The 20,351-nt window shown below is 47.6% G+C and overlaps 2 protein-coding genes across 3 annotated transcripts in view; one reads left to right on the top strand and one right to left on the bottom strand.

Annotated features, from left to right (window-relative positions):
* Positions 1 to 20,351, bottom strand: part of TG (thyroglobulin) — a 276,418-nt gene that overhangs the window by 71,226 nt on the left and 184,841 nt on the right. The gene's annotated exons all lie outside the window — the stretch shown is intronic.
* SLA (Src like adaptor) overlaps positions 1 to 20,351 on the top strand; it is a 92,048-nt gene that overhangs the window by 65,512 nt on the left and 6,185 nt on the right. Inside the window, exons 3-7 of one of the 2 annotated variants that reach the window (XM_024251257.3) lie at positions 3,037 to 3,137; positions 12,344 to 12,443; positions 13,266 to 13,352; positions 15,324 to 15,427; positions 18,136 to 18,267. In XM_024251257.3, the coding sequence (XP_024107025.1) occupies positions 3,077 to 3,137; positions 12,344 to 12,443; positions 13,266 to 13,352; positions 15,324 to 15,427; positions 18,136 to 18,267 (484 nt within the window). In that variant the 5' untranslated portion in view covers positions 3,037 to 3,076. Of the gene's footprint in view, positions 1 to 1,172; positions 3,138 to 12,343; positions 12,444 to 13,265; positions 13,353 to 15,323; positions 15,428 to 18,135; positions 18,268 to 20,351 lie in introns of those variants that run through there. The other variant, XM_009244112.3, reaches the window with a different exon arrangement.

Here is a 20,351-nt window from a genome sequence, read left to right as displayed (position 1 = left end):
TTTCTGGAATGGTTGACACAAAGGAGGGGAGAGATCAGACATTGTGGTGGGAGCCTGCTGCTTAGAAGCAGCTTGGGGGAGGGGATGGAGGGGAGGGAAGGCTGGCAGGGCTGGGGGCACCCTGGCATCTGGAGGGATGGAATCTATGGGGGCGGGGTTCTGGGCACAATCACTAGGTGTTGAATGACAGTTGATGAGTCAGGCTGAAAGGACAGGAAGGCATTGTTGGGACAGTTTGCTGTGTCTGGGGACACCGGAGATGGTGGCAAATGGGCAAGGCCAGCACACATGTGGTTTCAGAATTAGTTCTGCATGTTGAGAACTTTCCCCAGAAGCCCAAAGGCCTCGGTGATGATAGACAAGGAGGCTGAGGAACCAAGGCAGCTGGCAAGTTCCAGGAAGCCCAAGGAGCAGGACAGAGGCAGGTGTGTGCAGGACAGCCTGTGCATGTCACATGTGTGTTTCCCAAGGCCTGTGCGGAGCAACCTGTGCATGTCACACACATGCTTCCTGAGGCCTGTGTAGGACACCCTGTGTGTGTCACATGCGTGCTTCCTGAGGCCTGTGCAGAGTGGCCTCTGCATGTCACACGCATGCTTCCCAAAGCGTGTGCGGGACAGCCCGTGTGGCTACAATCCCCTCAGGGCCAGGGAGGCCTGGTTTGCCTCTTCCCTCTTGCCTGACCCTGGCCTCGGAGGCAGCACACTCCCACTACGTGGGTGGGATCCTGACTTCCTCAAGGCTCTAGCCCAGGGCCCGACACCGGGTAGATGCCCAGGTGTCTGCTGAACTGCAGGAAATGTGGGTTGGAGTCACGCCACCTGCTGTGTTTCTGTAAGCATTTTGGGGAAACACAGTTCTTGGGTACCTTCACCAGGCTCAGGGATGGAGACAAGGCCAATGTATCCCTGCCCTCCTGGACTGCAGGTGTTGCTGTTAGAACCTGCCCAGCTGCTAGAAAGTTCCTACCAGGGTCAGAGGCCCTAGGATTTTGGATGCACGTGTTTTTCTGGTTTGTGAGGAGGGTAGGGGCAAGAGTGGAGAAAGAAGGGCCCAAGCCTCAAATATGCAAGGGAATCCTCTTTTCTAGTCACAAAGATCAACAGGATCCAAAAAGGATGGGATTTGCGCTTCACTTTAAACATGCTGCCCGTTCTAGCCAACCCTTCTGTGGTGCACTGTGAGTTTACAGCTTTTGCGAGCCTTGTCATTGTCTTGGGAATATTACTATGCATTAGCTTGAGCAGTAAGTGACAAGTTGTTCATGTAAATGTCTAAGATACATGGACTTTTAAACAACTCTCATTTTGGTGTTTCTTGTTTCTTAATATAGTAGGAGTCTCACCTCACACCACCCCTTCCCTTAAATTAGGGAGCAGTGCAGACCTCCGTCAACCTGGGGAGGGCCTTGCTCTGAGAGTGTACTTCTTTCCAGAACCTGTACACATAGGGCATGGAGACAGGACTCAAGGCCAGGGTGGGAGTTGGACGGGCTGACTTTTGTGCCCTTCATAAGGTTTGATCCTGAGCTGCAGACACAGGTAGGTGGGAGATTAGTTTCCATTTGGGCTGGAGGCCGATGAGGGGACTGTGTTCCATCTCTTCTCTTTGACCCCACAAAGCAGGCAGAGCTCTATTTATGAATGTGGCCTTCCTCTCTGTGCTTCCACCATCCAGAGGGAATGTGGCTTCCCTAAAACCCTGTTCTCTGATAATCTATGTCCCTTTCCAAATTATTTGTATGAAGGTCCAGACTTGGAAATTTTATCATTAAGGACAATCAGTAAACAGAGTAATAACTAACATGTATTCTATGCCAGGCCACGTTCAAAGTGGTTCCCATGCTTTATCTCAGTTAATTTTGTAACTGTAACCCAACACAGTTCAATTAGTGTCCCCCAAAATGGTCAGAAAAAGGTTAATGACCTGGCCAGGCATGGAGGCTCACACCTGTAATCCCACCACATTGGGAGGCCAAGGCAGGTAGATCACCTGAGATCAGGAATCCAAGATCAGCCTGGCAACATGGTGAAACCCCATCTCTACTAAAAATACAAAAATTAGCTGGGTGCGGCATGTGTGCCTGTAATCCCAGCTACCTGGAAGGCTGAGGCAGGAGAATCACTTGAACCCGGGAGGCAGGGTTGCAGTGAGCCAAGATTGTGCCATTGCACTCCAGCCTAGGCGACAGAGTGAGACTGCGCCTCAAAAAAACAAAAATAGAAAAGGTTAATGACTTGCCCGAAGTCATCTAGCTTGTAAGTACACAGCCAGAATTTAAGCCTGGGTGGCTACCTTAGAAACCGTTATGGAGCAACCCAGAGATTTAGCATCAGTGGTTCCAATCTCAGTTCTACAATTACTTGCCATGTGACCTCACACAAGTCACTTACCCCTTTTGAGACTCAGTTTCCCTCACTGCACAATGGGCTTAAGCATGATGCAATGACTTTACAATGAACAAAAGTAACAGTCAATGTGAAACGGCTTCAGCAGCATGCAGCCAGTATGCAGAATTGTTATGAAGTTTTCCTCTTTCATCCTTTGTTAAAGCATGCTGACAAACTCAAAAGGATGACAAAAAGTAGCAGCAGAAAGTACCTTCTCCTCATGCCTTTGGTTGTACAGACACATAACTTCTGTACTCCAAATTCCTGGCACACAGAGTTGATGGTGAGGGCCCCTGAGTGGAGATACTTTCTGGGCCACCTGAAATGCTGCTTGGTTTCTCACACAAACTCTGCTGTGGCTGCTTACCATCCTCAGTGAGGGTGCGGAAGAATGGAAACTTTTGCCACCAACAGCATTTGCTAGCAACTTCCCTCTCTGTGGTTTTTCTGTCATTCCCTTGATAAAAGAACTTGAGCTGCACAAAAGTAACCAATCTTCACCAATCTCATCTTCACATATAAACAGCCGCCTTTCAAGAAGCAAGCTGCCAGAAAAATGATGCATGATGCTCTCTAAACTGGGTCATTCTCCACTTGGAGGGCTCAGGGCACGGTTGACTTTCCCCGTCTGTCTCCTATACCACAGGCTCTGGGCATCACCAGTGGCCCCAGGGAAAAAGAAAGAAATGGGAAACAGCATGAAATCCGCCCCTGCACCTGCCGAGAGGCCCCTGCCCAACCCAGAGGGTAAGTCTGGCTTCTCTGGTGAGATGCTTAAGTCTGTGCTACAAGAGCCTGTGGTAAAGATTGGGCGGTGGTGGATGCTGATAACTACTTAAACGGGGCAATGGGTACTGAAGGGCTCATTATATCTGTTTCTCTAGTTTTGTTTGTGGTTCAAATATTTCATAATTAAAAGATGAAAAGGATTGGGTGCTTGGCGCACCTGAAGGATGTCAAATCTTTGGCATTTTGAGATGGATCTCCAAGATCAGCTGGTTTAATCGCTTTATTTTCCAGGTAGGGAGACTGAGCCTCACAAAGGGAATGGGATCCACATCATTGGGCATTTGCTGATAAATTTCCAATCCAGGCCCATCCGATTCTGAAACCTAGACTCCTGTTTACCAAACTCTGGCAGCCCATAATATAATATTATCCATATAGTTAGCCCCGCAAGAGCTGGATCTGTGTTACTTTTCTAAGCTAGGCACCGTCCTGTGACATCTTCCTGAAAAGAAAGGAAACCTTATGTCCCATTGGTGGGACTGCAAGGTGACAAGCATTCTCAGGGGAAGAGTCTAATATTGCAGGTTAATCAGTGATGACAAAAGTCAGCTTTTCGGAGAGATGTCAGGTTTGGCTAGACTCCCAAAGCTACAAAGAGTCCCTCAGCAACTGGTCAGAGGCCTGGGAGGGAACACCAGTGAACAAAGGGAAAAGGCTGAACGTCAAATCCACCATGCTCTGGGCTCAGCTATGCTGGCCCTTTCTAATGGCCTGACCTTTATTTCCTCAGATTCCTAGTCCATAATTCTCATCTTGTGGGGTCTTGGGAAAGGGATGGTTAGGGAGGCCAGGGGGCACCTTGGGACACTTCTGCTTCCCACCTTACATGGTAGCATTTGGGGCCTGGTGTCCCATCTCCTAGCAGGGGTGACCACACATGGTTCCCAGCAGCCCCTGCAGCACTGCCCTGGGCAGAGTTCACTGGCGCAGATGGCTGCCCTGTCTGCCGAGCCTGACTGGGGAGTGAACTGAGCCAGGTTCCTGCGCTGCCTCCAGGTACTGCGCATTTCATGACTTCTGTGGGCTGTCTCACAAACCAGCTTTCTCACTGCTTCCAGAACGGACAGGCCCAGCTCGTGTGGTCTGATGGCCTCCAATGCCCCCAAGCCAGCATGCCAAGACCCAGCCACCCCACACCGCTTTCAAGTCAGATGCTGAACAATCCTAGTGGCTCTTACTTATCTAGTGAAGTAACTCTCCTTCTCAAGCCAAACGGAAGAGGGATAAACAAAAAGAATATTCCCCAGGACCAAGGAGATGGAACCAGATGACAACGTGGAACAGAGCATGTGCTCTCAGGGCCCTGCAGACAGCAGCCCTCTACCTCCCGTGCCACACTCAGAACAGCATGCAGTGTGCAGGGCGGCTGAGCTGCTGCTGCTGTCAGGAGAATGCCAGGCTCTTTCTCACCCTCTCCAAACTGGCTTTGGCCACAGCCTCCTCCTCTGGTCATAACCACTGCTAGAAAACTGACACTGCAGGGCCCTGAGCCCAGGCAGGCTGGAGAGGCACCCACGCACCAAACCCATCTTGGGTCGTCACCTCTCAGCCTGGGGCAGAGGGGGCAGCATGCTTGAGCGAACCTCATGAAAACATCAGTCGCCAAGGCTTGCTCATTTGCCTTCAACTTTTCAATGCAAATTGTCATGAAATAAGTTGATTTTTTTCCATTATGTGGGTGGGAGGTCACCTCTAGAACAGACATAGATAGAGGGGTCTCCCCACCCCTCCACCCCCTGGTGAAGAGAATTCCCCTGGTCATACCCCGTTTGTGATCCAGGCAACCACATCAAGCACTGGTGGGCTGCCTTTCCAACCCCCAGCCCTGAAACGTTCCCCCAATCATTGGTCCTAATGTTATTTCCTCTTTTCTCTTCTACCTACTTGAGTAAGGGAGGGGAAGGCGGTGCAGTGATGCCGTGTTAAGTAGTCCCTAACTGCCTCATGCACAGGGTCAGGGTTTTTATGGAATGAGCTCCTACTCAGCTCAAGCTCCTATGGTTGCTCATTCGGTTACCCTCAAACAAGTAACCTAGGAGACGGTGCAGGTCTCGCTGGTTGCTTTAGGCCAATGTGCAATTAGAGCCAGCTCCCACATTAGCTTCAGTGCCAGAGAGGCACCACAGACCCTCCACAGACCCTGGCCATGCACAAGGATCACACAGAGGCCAGCCTGGACACTTTTAGACAACCAGGTTTTCTGAGCTTTTGGGAGATTATTCTCCTCCCAAGCCAGGATTGTGAATGCCTTGGAACATGGCTTTGCCCATGTTTTTTTTTTGTTTTGTTTTTTGTGTTTTTTTTTTTTGCTAAACTAAGATTTCCAGAATATTCTTGATTAGTCGATTTCTCAGGAACTAATGTCTTAAACTTACAAAAGGAAGCAGGACTTGAGGGAAATAGAGCAAGTTTCGAGGCAGAAGGCCCTCACTGAGCTTCCAGTAATGTTCCGTGGAAGCTGTGTGACTTTAGGTGAGTCACTCGGCCTGCCCCAGAGATCTGGAACAAGTCCCTCCTCACAGCGACAGCATGATGCAGTGCAGGCACCAGCAAAGAAGGGTGTGGAAACTTTTAAAAACTCTATTTGGGGTTACCTGACTGCACCAGGCTGTACCTAAATGGCCATTCCCCAAAAGTTTTAAAGTGGTGAAACTGGTAGTTCTGTAATTTGCTTTCAAATCATCCCAAAGTGTTCATTTTCTCTACAATTCTATACATACTTCTGTACCAGACATGGGCAGTACAGGATTTTTTAATACAACCTAGGGAAGTCCCGCTGTGGTCAGGAAATGGCATATTTCCACCTTAAAATGAGCACTCCATCTCTGCTGTGATCTTTTTCCCCTCTTTGTTCTTTCTCTTCTTATCACCCTGACCTGAAGAGGCACCAACAGAGGCAGCAGCACAGACCCCTTTCTGCCCATGCAAGGGTAGAAATAATGCTGTTTACATAGTTGCCCAGTGGAAAGAAGGGGGTGGGTGGGGCTCGGGGAAGGAAGAAGGAGGTAGGGACCTCTCAAACCCAGCTTGCAGCTTCTCAGTAAGTGTTCTTCACACCACCTGCATCAGAATCCCCTGGGAAGTAATTGAAATGCAGATTCCTGGGTCCCATCCCAGGCCTACCAATCAGAACCTGGGGATGCTGGAAGGTAGCCGCCAGCTGAATTTCCTAGGAGTCCCTGGGGACTCTGTAACTCCTAAAGTTTGCAGACCACAGACCAGATTTTAGTCCTGCCCCTGCACTGACACACAACAAGAGATGAGAAAGAGTTTATCTCCTTAGTCTCTCTGTCCTCCTTTGTAAAACGAGAATGATTAGAGCCGCTTGGTGCTCACAGCCTCCAGACACAGTGCCCAGTGCTTTACATGCGCAGACTCGATTCTCACAGCCCCACGAGGCTTCTGCCTATTATCATCTCCATTTTGCAGTTGGAGAATCTGAGGTACAAGAAGCTTAAATGACTTGCCTGAGGCCATACAGCTCAGAGGAGAGAGCTGGGATTCAAAGCCAGGTGGTCTGACTCCCGGGTCTGTCTCCCCACCTCAGTGTGTGCCTGGAAAGGACAGGGTTTCAAGAAGCCCGCATGTTCTGGAAGAGGATGGGCTCGCTCTCGAGTGAATGAGAACGTGCCTGGCCACCAGATTTAATGACCCAGATGTTCAAGTGCCCTAGCAAGGGGTCCCACAGACAGTGAATCCGTGTCAAATCTGGGACCAGATCCCTTTTTTCTATTTGCATCTAACCTCGCTGCTGGTACATGGGATGGTCTTAGGCGGAACATGATCATTCAACTTTTACATCATTGTACATTGATGAACATCATAAAATATATAACTAGCCCAAGAAATCCATGATGTCACATTGCTTAGAATAGCACTCAAGTTTTTTTAAGTAAATTAATTTTTAAAAAGACATTATCAAGTAACTAGTGCTGTCAACTATGACAAAGGAGACCTGAGTGGTTCAAACACAGCCATGCCCTGCCCTGCCCAGGGAGACCTGGTTTTGAAACCTGGCACTCAGCTTCCTAGGTGTGTGCTCTTGGGCAGTCTCTGGACCTCACTGTGCCTCTATTTCCTCATACTCAAAATAAGGTAGTTTCAATCTATCAACCTCGCAGGGAGGCGTGAGGACCTCAGGGGTAACCTCGGTACCACCACAGCCCAGTGCCTGGTTCCCCCCAGATCTGTGCTCCCTGCTGCTGCTGCTGAGGCTGCTGCTGCTGCTGCTGCTGCTGCTGCTGCTGCTGCTCTTGCTGCTCTTGCTGCTCTTGCTGCTGGTGATGAGGAGGGGGAGGAAGGGGATGGTGGAATGAAAACAACTGAAGTCTGAGAAGCCCTGGGTGCCAAAGCAAAGCACGTTCTGAGTCTATGCAGTCCAAAATATTTGTTTTGACTATTTTTTGCTTCTGTTCTGTGCTAGCCCTGCCTGTATCCCTCTAAAATCTAAGAGAGTTGAGACTGACCCTGAAAAGCCTCAAGGTCTGTTTAGTTCCAATCTGTCCCCACTAATATATGGAAAAACCAAGGCTTGGGCAGAAAAGAGCTTTGTGGGCTACTGGGTGTCAAACACAGCCCTTTACATATGACTAAGAGGGCTCACAAGCCTGGTTCATGGTGACCTGCAGAACTTGGCAGACCTTCTACCAGGCTAGATGGCCCAGCTCTGTGTGATTGGTTAGTTGCATGTATAATCCTGTGTGTGTGTGTGTGTGTGTGTGTGTGTGTGTATGTGTGTGTGTCCTGAAGAAGACACTGAAAGTCAGGCCTGCTTTGACCCCTGAGGAGACCATGAGTTTAGGCATGACTCCAGGGAATGCAAAACAAGAGGCTATAATCCCTGAGCTGTACAGCTCCCTACCCACCAGCTGCCCTGAGCCGCTCAGGCTAACCCTGACGACTTACCTGGAGTCTGTTTTGTCTCCCCTGTTAAGGGTCAAGTGTGGGCTAAGGAGAGCTCGAAGATTAAGTGCCAAGGAGAGCCGTGTGGCTCCACGAAGGACCCTGGGCTTTGAAATCTTCACGCTTTCCCCTAGATAGATGACTAAAACTCTCCCAGCTTTGGCTTCTTCACCCTTAAATAATCACGTATTTTCTGTAGGGCTGGGCAGGGCACTGGAAGTGACAAACGACTAGTTTTATTAGACAGTTATAAGTGGGAGTGACTGAGAATGTTCTCAGCATTTAAAAAGAAACGGTCATGCAGCACCAAGGAATGACAATTTACAAAAGGGCCTGTCCTCTCTTGACTAAGTCCCATAAGGCCTGCCTGGGTCCCTCCCCTTTGTGGATTCGTTTCCTATTTTATGCTTTTGTACATTTTGTTCAACCTGACCCATTCTTAAGTTGAGCTGTCAGCAAATACTTGGTCTTTTGAATTTCATCTTCTGTTCTCACCAAGTGGAGTTCATTTTTAGAGAGTAAGAAATTATCAAGTTTACACTACTAGTTTGCAAATTTTAGAAAGTTATTGGCTAACACTGGTCTTGAGTTATGGTCTGGTGACCCTGCTCTCCATGAAAATAATATTAGCTGCCACTTACTAAGGCAGGCCCTAAAATGCAATGCATCATGAATCCTTCACTCAATCCTATGAGGCAGATTTTGGCATTTTCCCTTTTTATTCATGAAGAAATCAAGCTCAGAATCTCCCCCCAAATCGCATCACTATGTAGTGGCAGAGGTAGGATGTAAGCCAGTTCTGATTGGTTTCAAAGCCCCATTCTCTCTCCTGAAAATTCTCTCTGGGTTTCTCCTTTCATGCGCAGTGCATATGTCTTCACTTAATATGTTTCCTTATCTTAAGTCTGCAATAATTCCACTGACTTCCTCAGCTCTCCTCTTCTCTGCCTCACTCATTTATCTCTGCTTGAATTCAAACGCTGAGCTCTGCATAAAGCTAAGGAGTTCTAGAAGTAGATGATAATATGTTTCACCTTTACCAACAAACTTAAATTTCCTACATTGCATTTATTTTTCTGTAGCAACCAAAGCTTAGGGAAGACTTTGAAGGGATCCTGGCAGCAGGCCTTGCTTAGAATGGCCACCCTGCCGCACAGAAGTACAAGCCAAACTGTAATACCTTCCCAGTGACTTTGTCCCGTTTGGCTAATGGTGATGATAAAGAGAGGTGAAATCTCTTGCAAAGGATCAGGCACAGGTTATCTGACCCTTAAGCAAAAGCCCAGATGTAAAGTTTCCTCAGTGATGTTTAAGTGCCTCAGCTATCAAAACATCACTATTACGGAAATTCCACAGGAAACTTAACTTTGTTATTGTGAAATTGAAACTCTCCAACACTCTAAGTCTCCCTTTCCCTCATTGGAACAGTGGTTTTTATAATGGGATTTTGCTTTTGTTTTTGTTTCTGTTGGTTTTTGTTTTTAATGTTAGGAAAGACAATTGTTCTGTTCCACAGTCTTAATCTTGAATTTGACATCAAACCTCAAACCCCTCTGTAGACACACCATCTACCTCAAGGTTCTATTATTGTCACAGAGAATACACACTGTGCCTCCCCATTTCAACACGTTTTTCACAAGGCGCTGGTTCCATAATGGCCACCTACCCAGCTGCCTCCCACAAATCAGGTTTCCTTCTGCCTGGATCTGCTTTAAAACTGCAGCTTGACAGCTGTATTTAAGGGGCACTGCAGCACAGGGACCACTCTGCACATTCAGTAAGCCTGCTTTGAGCGTCCTTTATAAAACAGGTGTGGCACAGGCTACAGACACAGAAGACACCAGTATTCTGCCCTCCCGGAACTCACAGCCAGGGGTGGGGAGAGATGGGCATTCCCCTGACAGTCATACAAATGGGAAAATGCAACCTGGGGTAACCACTTCAGAGGAAAATCTTAGGGGCCGAGAGGAAGAATTAGTACAGCAGGAAGGCTGAGCCTCCTCTGGAGCCTCTGCAGAGGTGAGTTTAGAGTTGACAAAGGTGGGAGGGGTGAAGGAGGGAAGAGCAGGGTGTGTTCCAGGCAAAGGGAACAGCCTATCCGGAGGCTCTGAGAACCAGGGTGCCTGGCAAGTTGGAGAAAGGCCCATCACATGTAGCCGAGGCAGCAGAGTGCCACGTTAATAAACGGCCCGTTCATATGTGGGGGTAATTAGTCCAGGAAGATAGATTTCCATCTTGAAGGGGGTTTTCACCCTCTCATTTTCCAGGCCAGGAAACCCAGGCCCAAGAGGAGAAGGAGGCGTCCCACTCAGTGAGTGGCAAAGTCAGCCTCAGCTTCTGGGCAGATTTGCCAGGAAGCCAAACAAATCATATGCCTGAGACCCCCTTGCTGGTACAGCACCTTCCTGGTGTCTGTCTTTCATTTTGTATTTGCAATTGTGTATTTTTTTCTTAAAGAGGACTGCCAAATTTGCTTAAGCTTTATGCCCCGCCAAATGTGAACCTGCCCTTTGTGAGAACTTGGGACTTCTGGCTTCAAACTTAACACAACTGTAACACTGCCTCTACTTACTGGGGTGGAGTCAAAGCTACACAGGGAAGAATCCCTTTTTTGAATTCAGCAAAGCAGAATGTGAGGGATCTGCCCCCACAGGCTTGGGGAAGGTCTGCAGCAGGACAGGTCAGAGGTCTGGCTGGGCCAGCCCTTTTACACCCCGACACGACTGTTTCTCAAAAGCCCTGATCCCTTTCCAATATTGTAAAGCCACTAAAGATCACTCTTGGTTTCTGTCTCACACCCAGAAACTCTTGCTTTTACATGGCTTATTGTCAGGGACTCAGCTTCCCCAAATGAACAATACCTTTGCCTGCACTGTTCCACCATGATTACTTGTTTCTAATTCATTTATCAATCGATAAGCATAACCTTTACCCAAAACCTCACTCATCTTTCTCACTCATTCTAGTATTTAATCTCTCTTTAGACTTAGTCTGCCCAAGAGGCTTATGACTCAGAGGCTGCAAGACATATGAGTTGTAAGAGGCAGGATCTAGAGGTGTGTGGATCCTAGAAAGTGGCTTGTTTGGGCCCCAGAGCCCACGTGCCTGAGTGCTGGGATTTCTCCAGATCTTCTTGGGGTGAGCGAACCAGGGAACAGTTCCTCCCATGACTATTTATGTATCCTGTAGAACGTGAGCTCCGTGAGAGCAGCAAGAATGGGCTTGCTTTTCTTACCCATGCTGGCTCACGACAGGTGCTCAGTAAGTAGTTGCCGAATGAACAGATGATGTTACCCAGAATTTTAAGTTCAAAGTCCCAGCCAGCAGGTGGAGTGATGAAAGTCACAGCAAATAATAACTGTATTTGCTGATACGGAAGACATCTTATTATTTCCCCCAAAAATGTATCCAAATATTACCCTGCATCTAATGCATCTGAATTATGTCAAATCACTAAGGATAGAAGCAGACGTATTGCTCAGTGTCAAAAAGCAAAATCACTGTCTTTCCTCTACAGTCAGGAACCAGACAGCCTGTTTTCCTTTTTGAAACTTCACCAGAATTCCTTTCAATACACTATCAGGAAAAGTATTAAATTTTTCTTCCACCACCCCCACCCTCAACAAATGTCCCTATTAAATAAATGCCCAGCGTGGGGCCTTATATTCTGCAAGAAATAAGTATTTTGTTTAACCTCAGAGTTACTGCCTCATGGTCCTAATGGGTCCTCAGAACTCATTTTGCCTCACACCCCTTCCCTGAAAATGTCATAGATATAACAACTCTGAGTCCCAGAGTGGACACCTGAGGCATTGCTAATGAGAAGCGGTGTTTTTATAGCAACTTATGTGAACGTATGTGGTGTAACATACTCTCATCTCCTCTCCTAAGGACCCTGGAATGAGGTATTATTAGTCCCATTTTAAAGATGGGGAGGGTGAGGCTAGTAGACTCGGAACAGGCCCTGAAGCCAGACCCCGTGACTCATCTCACAGCCTCTGGATCCCATTTCTCACATGAGAACATCAGGGCCAAGGCAGGCTTAAGAATAGGAGCATGTCACCTGACCCTCAGGGCTCGTACGCACACCCTGCAGAGCCATCTCTGAAGAGAGGACCTTGCTGTAAATTGGTGGTTCAAAACAAGAAAGGTATTTCCTGCTGGAAAATCTCATCTTCATACCGTCCCTCCCAAGGCTACCTTTATGCTCGTTGTGAATAAAAAGCACCTTGTCCCCTTCCTCCTTGCCTTTGTTTCCCCAGGACTGGATAGTGACTTCCTTGCCGTGCTGAGTGACTACCCGTCTCCTGACATCAGCCCCCCGATATTCCGCCGAGGGGAGAAACTGCGTGTGATTTCTGAGTGAGTCAGCTCTCCAAAACTTGTGCAATCTTCAAAACAGGATAAACTTGGTTTGGGTGAAAAGTATTTGATTTTTAGCTAGAGTGGTCTAGTTCCACGAGTCCTGGTCCTATTATGAGGTGAGAAATTTGACACATACTGCAACCCTCCTCTTTAATGTGGCCAGTGCTCTAGAAAGTTCCATAGCTCCCCACTGCCTGGTAGATCAAATTTAAATTCCTTAACTTGTTTTTTGAGATCCTTTATGATCCAACTTCTTCTCATATTCTTCTCATCTCCCACCACATGTGCAGTGTTGATGCTATGTAGGAATGGAGACTGGGAAGGTGGCCCCAAGGTCTGGAAATCCTTTGGATGAGAAACAACAAAAATTTGCCTTCTCTCCTCTTACCTCTGCAGTCTGATTCAATATGGGCTACAGAACATGACAGGAGTTCTAAGTCCCTTTTATTTAGATCTTCATTGACGCAGATAGGTGAAACTATCTTTGGTTATACTGCAGAGTATAAATCAATATAGTAAACATTTATTTTTAAAAAGCCTCCAACAGTTGGGAACATTAGCTGCTAATCCCTGAAAAGCAGCTATTTCTAGCACATGGGAGGGTTAACCAGTTGGCTTGCAATGGAGGGCTATCCATTGGACACATACTTTAAAAAGTAAATTTTCAGATGACGAAATATGGGTTAACGTGGCCAGTGACAGATCTTAAAAGAGGAATGTTCCAACCTATCCTGGGTTAAATCTGATTACTCTGTTCATTCATCCTTTGGTTTTGCTATTTACCTATCTCTGTGTTCTTCTCTGTTCTTGTTCTCACAGTGAAGGGGGTTGGTGGAAAGCTATTTCTCTTAGCACTGGTCGAGAGAGTTACATCCCTGGAATATGTGTGGCCAGAGTTTACCATGGGTGAGTACATTTCTCAAATGGCATCAATTAAGCCTGATGCATATGCTAGTGACTCATAAGGTGGAACAAAGATTCCTGCATTCATAGTAGAAAGGAAGGCACTGGGCCAAGAAGAGATAGTCCTGCTCCCAACCCAGTCAATAAGGAAAGGAGCAACCTTGGGCTAACTTATCTCTTCTGCTTTCTGGGACTCAACTTCTCCCTCAGTAAAATGAAGGAAGTTGGACCTTTCAGCTCTAACATGGTGTTCCTGGCACAGAGTGGTAAACAGCTGGGAAATGTTATCGGAGGGCACAGCACAGTGCAGAGACTAGAAGTCAGTGTGTCTAGGTTCAAATCCTGCCTCTGTCACTTACTGGCTGTGTGCCAGTGAACAAGATTTTTATGCATGAGTTCCCTTTCCTCACCTGTCAAGTAGAGATCATAACATACAACGACAGGGATAATAATATATGATAATATGATCAAAGTGTAGGGTTGTTAGGAGAATAAGATGTAATAATACACGTTTAGTTCTTGGAGCAATGCCAGGCATTACAGTAAGCCCTCGACAAATATTAGCTATATTCTAACCAAATACCTATCCAGAAACACACAGAATCCTTAGTGCCAAAAATGCTTATGTGCCTTCCTTGAAAAATGGGTAAGATAAACAAGAGCCTAGAAAACTAGGCTCAACAGAGGAGAAAATAAGCACCCTGCTTTCTCCTGTAGTCATGCCAGTGAGGCCTCTGCAGCCTCCTGGGTGGCTTTGGAGCCCTGCACACCTGGGCACAAATCTTGGCTTCCCTCCTTCCATGTGAGGGTCTTGGAAAAGTCGCTCCACCTCCTGGAGTTACGTTATCCTCATCTGTCAAGTTACCGAGGCTGGAAGTTGGCAAAGAAATGCACAGCATATTGGAAATGGAAAAGAAAGAAGGAGGCATCCATTGATAAACACTAAGTTACTTCTTCATGTCCAGAGGAGGACTCTATGTGCCACATGCTCATCTTGCAAAACAGAGATAACCACCTGAATCCTTTGAAGACCGGAATTCTGCGAGTTTAATTTTAGTATTCATGATCTTAATTGTGAATACCAGGTGCCATTTCCATGCTCAGGATGATAAAGGTAAACAAAACTGGAGCAGGAGCTGCCCTGGGAGTCACGTTCTGAAAGAGATGGCAGTCACGTGACTCTTCTACATCAGCTGCTTACCCTGGAGCCATTCATTCATTAGCAAGCGTGCATCAATGCCTTCATGCTGAAGATGTGAGGCTGCAGCTGGCGTGAGCTGGGGGTGGTGAGGAACCAGGAGAAGTGACATAATTATGACCCTATGAGGCTACCAATCCAACAGAGGTGATCACATCCCTTAACATATCGAATAGCAAGAGCAGGGCTGGGCACGGTAGCTCACGCCTGTAATCCCAGCACTTTGGAAGTCCGAGGCAGGTAGATGGCTTGAGGTCAAGAGTTCAAGACCAGCCCAGCCAACATGGTGAATCCCCATTTCCACTAAAAACACAAAAAGTAGCCAGACGTGATGGTACATGCCTGTAATCCCAGCTACTTGGGAGGCTGAGGCAGAAGAATCACTTGAACCTGGAAGGTAGAAGATGCAGTGAGCCAAGGTCGCGCCACCGTTCTCTAGTCTGGGTGATACAGCAGGAATCCATTTCAAAAAAAAAAAAAAATACATAAATAAAAGGAAGAGCAGCAGTGAAGTGTGGTGGTTACGGAATTGGATGTCCCAGAAAAAATGCATTCTAATTTTAACTCTATCAACTGCTGACATGGTTTCTTGAGCAAATTACTTAATCACTGGAACCCTTAGTATTCTCATCTGTGAAAGAGAGATAATGCTACCTGTCTTAGTGGGTTGAGATGAGGATTAGGTTTCAAGTGCTTAGTATGGTGGGTGGCGCATTCCCGCCTTTCCTGGGGGAGGGCTTGTTCCGGATCCTAATGGCTGTCTTCCTCCTTCCCAGCTGGCTGTTTGAGGGCCTGGGCAGAGACAAGGCCGAGGAGCTGCTGCAGCTGCCAGACACAAAGGTCGGCTCCTTCATGATCAGAGAGAGTGAGACCAAGAAAGGTGAGTGGCCCCCAACTCATCTTTCCCCATCCGGGGCAGACAAGCATGTTTTGCTCCTGGCTGACTCATTACATGGCTTCATTTTCCTTCCTCCTACGTCCATGCAAATTGATCCGATGTAGTTAAGCTCCCTGCAGCCCACACGCTGCTGGGGAGGCCAGTGGGGAAGCAAGGGGACTAGAGACAGGCAGTGGGGAGCCGGCTGGGCACTGCCACGGGCCTGGCCAACATAAGGCCTGATGACTCCTGCTGGAAATTTTTCCAGCAACTGAGAACAAAACTGAACGCAGTGTGTAGGCAGCATGCTGGGCAGATAGAACGTGGCCTTCGGTACGGGCCTGGGCTGTGCTCTCAAGCTCTGTGACTGATTTGTCTGAACTCAGTTTTCTCATCTGTGAAATGGAGAGAACACCCCTCCCTTGTAAGGGTGTGGTGAGATTCAAATGTAATAATATTTGTGTTGCTCTTGCTGCACAGACAGTCCCGATATCAGTTTCCTCTGTGCTCTGTAACTAAATCAGACAGCTCAGAGAATCAGATGTGTCCTCTCACACAGTCACCATCATCTCTAGCATTACAATTTCCTTGCATCATATGCATTAAGTACCGCAGTAAAAACACAAATAGAGTGAGCTTTTTGTCATGCTTCAAAGCAAGGGTCCCAAGTTCCAATTTTAGCCTTACAAATTACTAAGTTACTGCTTCTCTCTCTCTAAGCCTCGGCTCCCTGATCTAGACCATGAGCTTTACAGTAGGAGAGTACCGTGTTTATCCCCAAATACTTAACAGCTAGGATTTTCCCAGACTGAATAATAATAATAACTTTTTTAAAATTCAGAAGGTATCTTCAAGTTCTTGGCTTGCTTCTTGTACATTCAATATCAAAGAAGAGAAAACACACTATCTGAGAGTACTTCCCATGCACCTAATAAGTGCCAAAGCCACCTGGTGCTAGAGCGCTTCACCAAAATGAGCATCAGCCTTGCTTTCAGAAACCAGGGATCACATATACATGATTTAAAAAAAATCCGAGATCAACTTTTCTCTAAAAAACCCAAATATGCTGGGGGACAGAAAGATCAACGCAAAAGCAAAACATCCTGTACCTGTCCTAGAGGTCCCCGGAGGTAGGATGCCCTGACTCAGAAAGAAACTCCTAAGCTGGCCTGGCCAAAGGGAGGAAGAACCCAGGGTGGGTGCCGTAGCTCATCTAAAAATAAAGATGTCATCAGGCAGACGTGCCATTGTGCTGGGGCTGGGTGGGTGTGGCAGGCCCACCTTGGGTATGCAAAGCTCTGACAGTGTTTCACTTGCTACCCTCGGTCTGCTTACCACACTCTCAGTTCTGCTGACCTTACGGGAAGGCTCACGCTGGGTTGACTCACAGTAGGCCTGGAGCACTGTGAGGGATATGCTGAGGACAAGGGTCACACCCCAGGATGGCATTTCCAAGCTCCATGCCTCTGGCCATATCCCATAGGGGCTCTAGGCCTCTGTTTTCCCATCTTTAAAATAATTGGGGGCAATACCTCCTATGATCTTTCTGAGAATTAATAGAGATTTCATGGCAATTGCTTAGCCCTGTCCAGCAGAGATAGCAAATAATCAATCAGCTCCCTTTCTCCTCTGTCTCTTGGGTGTTTTCCACTCCTGGAACCCCAGAGCAAGAGAGGACCCTGAAACATGGCCTACATCCAAGTCTCCCATTTTGCATTTGAGGAAATCGAGGCACATGCCCACGGTTCTACTCTTACTAACCCATATCAGGTCATTGCTCTAATGAGACTTAAGGAGCAATAACCCGCCTTTCACATGGTTCTTACGGATACCCAGAAAGATGACTCAACTTCTCCCGATTTCTGAGAAGACTAAGCATAAGTCAGAGAGAGTATAGACAAAGAAAGAGGGAGCATAACTGCAAGGACCCCCCTCAAATGTGTGCTGTGGCAGCATTGGTGGGACAGGGGCTAAAAGAGAAAAACAGTAGGGATCACATCTTGGAGAGTACTCGGGAAGGAGTCAAAAACGACCATGGATCCTGGAGCTACAGGTTGCAACCAAACTACAGTCATTCCATTTGGCCTCAGGATGTGGAAGCACCCCAACTGTGTTTGCCTCAAACAGCAAAGAGGATGAGGCCTGGCATGGTAGCTCAGGCCTGTAATCCCAGCACTTTGGGAGGCCGAGGTGGGCGGAGCACTTGAGTCCAGGAGTTCAAGACCAGCCTGGGCAATGTAGCAAAACCGCATCTCTACAAAAAATAAAAGAATTAGCTGGGCGTGGTGGCGCATGCCTGTAGTCCCAGCTACTCTGGAGGCTGAGGTGGGAGGATCCCTTGAGCCCAGGAGATGGAGGTTGCAGTGAGCTGAGATGGCGCCACTGCACTCCAGTCTGGGTGACAGAGCAAGACCCAGACTCAAAAAAAAAAAAAAAAAAAGCAAAGAGGATGAAACCTGTGTTCCTGAAAACCTGTAAGGACCATATGATGAACACATCTGCTTTGACACAATAATACACTCCTGCAGTCTCTAACGGGAAGCAACATCTAACAGAGAAGGGTCTAGTGGAGGGAGAGGCTGCGTCCTGGCATCACTGTTGTATCCCAAGGGTGGGCAGGTCTCCCTGCTTCAGTAGTGGTGGGCTGGTTAGCTGGGTGCCTTGGGGTGAGGACAGGTGGAGCCCACTGACATATCCTCCACCTCCTGCAGGGTTTTATTCACTGTCGGTGAGACACAGGCAGGTAAAGCATTACCGCATTTTCCGTCTGCCCAACAACTGGTACTACATTTCCCCGAGGCTCACCTTCCAGTGCCTGGAGGACCTGGTGAACCACTATTCTGGTAAGAGACATTCAATCTGGAGTGATTGTGATGGTGGGACCCCTCTTAGCTAATTGCTCTGCAGCGCCATCCATCTGGAATGCAGAGGGGTCACCAATAAATGCAGTGATTTACTCTTGTTTTCTGCCTATGCTGCCTTCACGATATGCTCTCTTGTTAATTCAGACTGTAAATTTCAGGCTGAAACAGACTGCCTGCGCATGTTGCCTTAATAAGTAAAATGCAGCTAATCTCAAATTTGCACTCTCTCAACATGTACATTAAACAAGTTAGGGTGTGCCTAAATTCACAACTGCAACCAGCTTGCACATCCTTAAGTGGGCCATACATATTCAAGCCTCTGGGGTTTTGTTCTAGAGTGCCACTCATTTCCCCTTTTCTGCTTGTCAAAATCCTCATTGGCCTTCAAGGCCAATATGAATCGCCTCTGCGATGAAGCTATAGGAGTTAGCAGTGGCTACCTGTCTTTGCTGTGCTCAGAGCATGCTAAGGGTTTCTTTCCCAGCATTCTGATCATGCTTCAACGTAGCCTGGTTAATTGTGTGCTAGGCTGTGTTCCTCAACAGGCTCCTAAAGACTAAGAATTACATTTAATTCATTTTTGTGACCTTCACAGACCCAGGAGAGAGGTCTGAATTCTCCCAGGCTGATAAGATGGGGAGCATCCACTGAGATAAAGCAAGCATCATGTGGTGTGGTGGCTGGAAGAGTGTAGGATACTGCCAGAGAGAGAAAGTTGAGTTATACTGTGAAAGGCCCAAATGTCAGCTCAGGAATCGGAACTTTACCCTACAGGAAAGGGACAAATTGTGAACAGCTGGCTAAATGCTACATTTCCAAAAACCCACTCTGGAAGCTCTGTTTCTATCCCAGATCCACTCACTGTTAGCTGGGCAGCCTGAGGTTGACTGTTTGTGTCTCACTTTCTTCATCTGTGCCAGGCAGACACTAGTAGTTCCCCCTCCCAAGGACACCGTGAGGATCCACAGAATTAGTTCATGGAAAGTGGGGAGGGTGCCTGGCCCATAACCATGAGCTCCCATTAAATGCCAGCCACTTTTACCCAGCGGAACATTGCCGTCCTCCCCACTTCCTCTGCATACTGGAGGGAGGAAAGGAAGAGGTTGCTTTTGCTTTGACAGCATCTTCCCCCTTTTGGGTTCAGGATGCTTGACCTCACACGCTGGGGCAACTTTGTTGGCATTCTCTTGTATATGGGCTCTTGAACTGAGCAAGCAAAGTGCATTTCAAGGAGAAATGGGTCCACAGGGCTTTGGTTATCACAGCTGGCCCACGAGAAGCAGTGGGGCATGAGGCAAAAATGGCTGCTCAGGAGAGGCAGGTCCAAGCTCAGATCTGCACCTTGTGAGGCCTTGGGCAAGGTCAGCTACCCCTCAGAACTTGGGGTCCCCATGTATGGGAGGTGGGTGAATATGGGCTTCTAGCAGGTGATTATTAAACACAATTGTTCATGTAGTGCATTCAGCATAGCCTGTCACATAGCAGACGCAAAATAAATGATAACACATATTACTTGTGATATCCGAAAACTTAGCAGCCAGGTAAAAACGAAAGAGGAAGGGAGTCCTGGAAACAGTCAACTTATATTGGTTATGAGAAAAGGTTGGTTGTGGTATTTGGCTTTTAATAACAACAATCGGAGGGGGTGTGGAGACCATAAGTTTTGCATAGACAAAAGCAAACATGAGAAGGATGCTGTCCTAGCAAAGCTTCTAGGGATCATGAGGCCATGAAGCTACCAGGCCAGAAATACCCAAATCTACCTGCTGCTTCTTGACCATGGGGAATATCTCACCCCAGTGCAGCACTGGCGCCTTCCCGCGGTATGTTCCTGGTCATCGAACTACTCAATGGATTACAGTCATCTGTTCACCTCTGTGAACAACTGAAAAGGGTAAAAACCTGAAGTGCTTCCTATGCCCCTTGAGAAACCCCAGGTGGAAGCCACATGGTCACTTTTATCTCCACTGGATTCATTCTAAAGACACAGAATGGGCCGGGCATGGTGGGTCACGCCTGTAATTCCAGCACTTTGGGAGGCTGAGGTGGGCAGATCGCCTGAG

The sequence above is a fragment of the Pongo abelii genome, chromosome 7 (genome assembly GCF_028885655.2).
Source record: "Pongo abelii isolate AG06213 chromosome 7, NHGRI_mPonAbe1-v2.0_pri, whole genome shotgun sequence".
In the NCBI taxonomy this organism is placed as follows: Eukaryota; Metazoa; Chordata; class Mammalia; order Primates; family Hominidae; genus Pongo; species Pongo abelii.
This window is presented reverse-complemented; position numbering and strand designations above follow the sequence as displayed.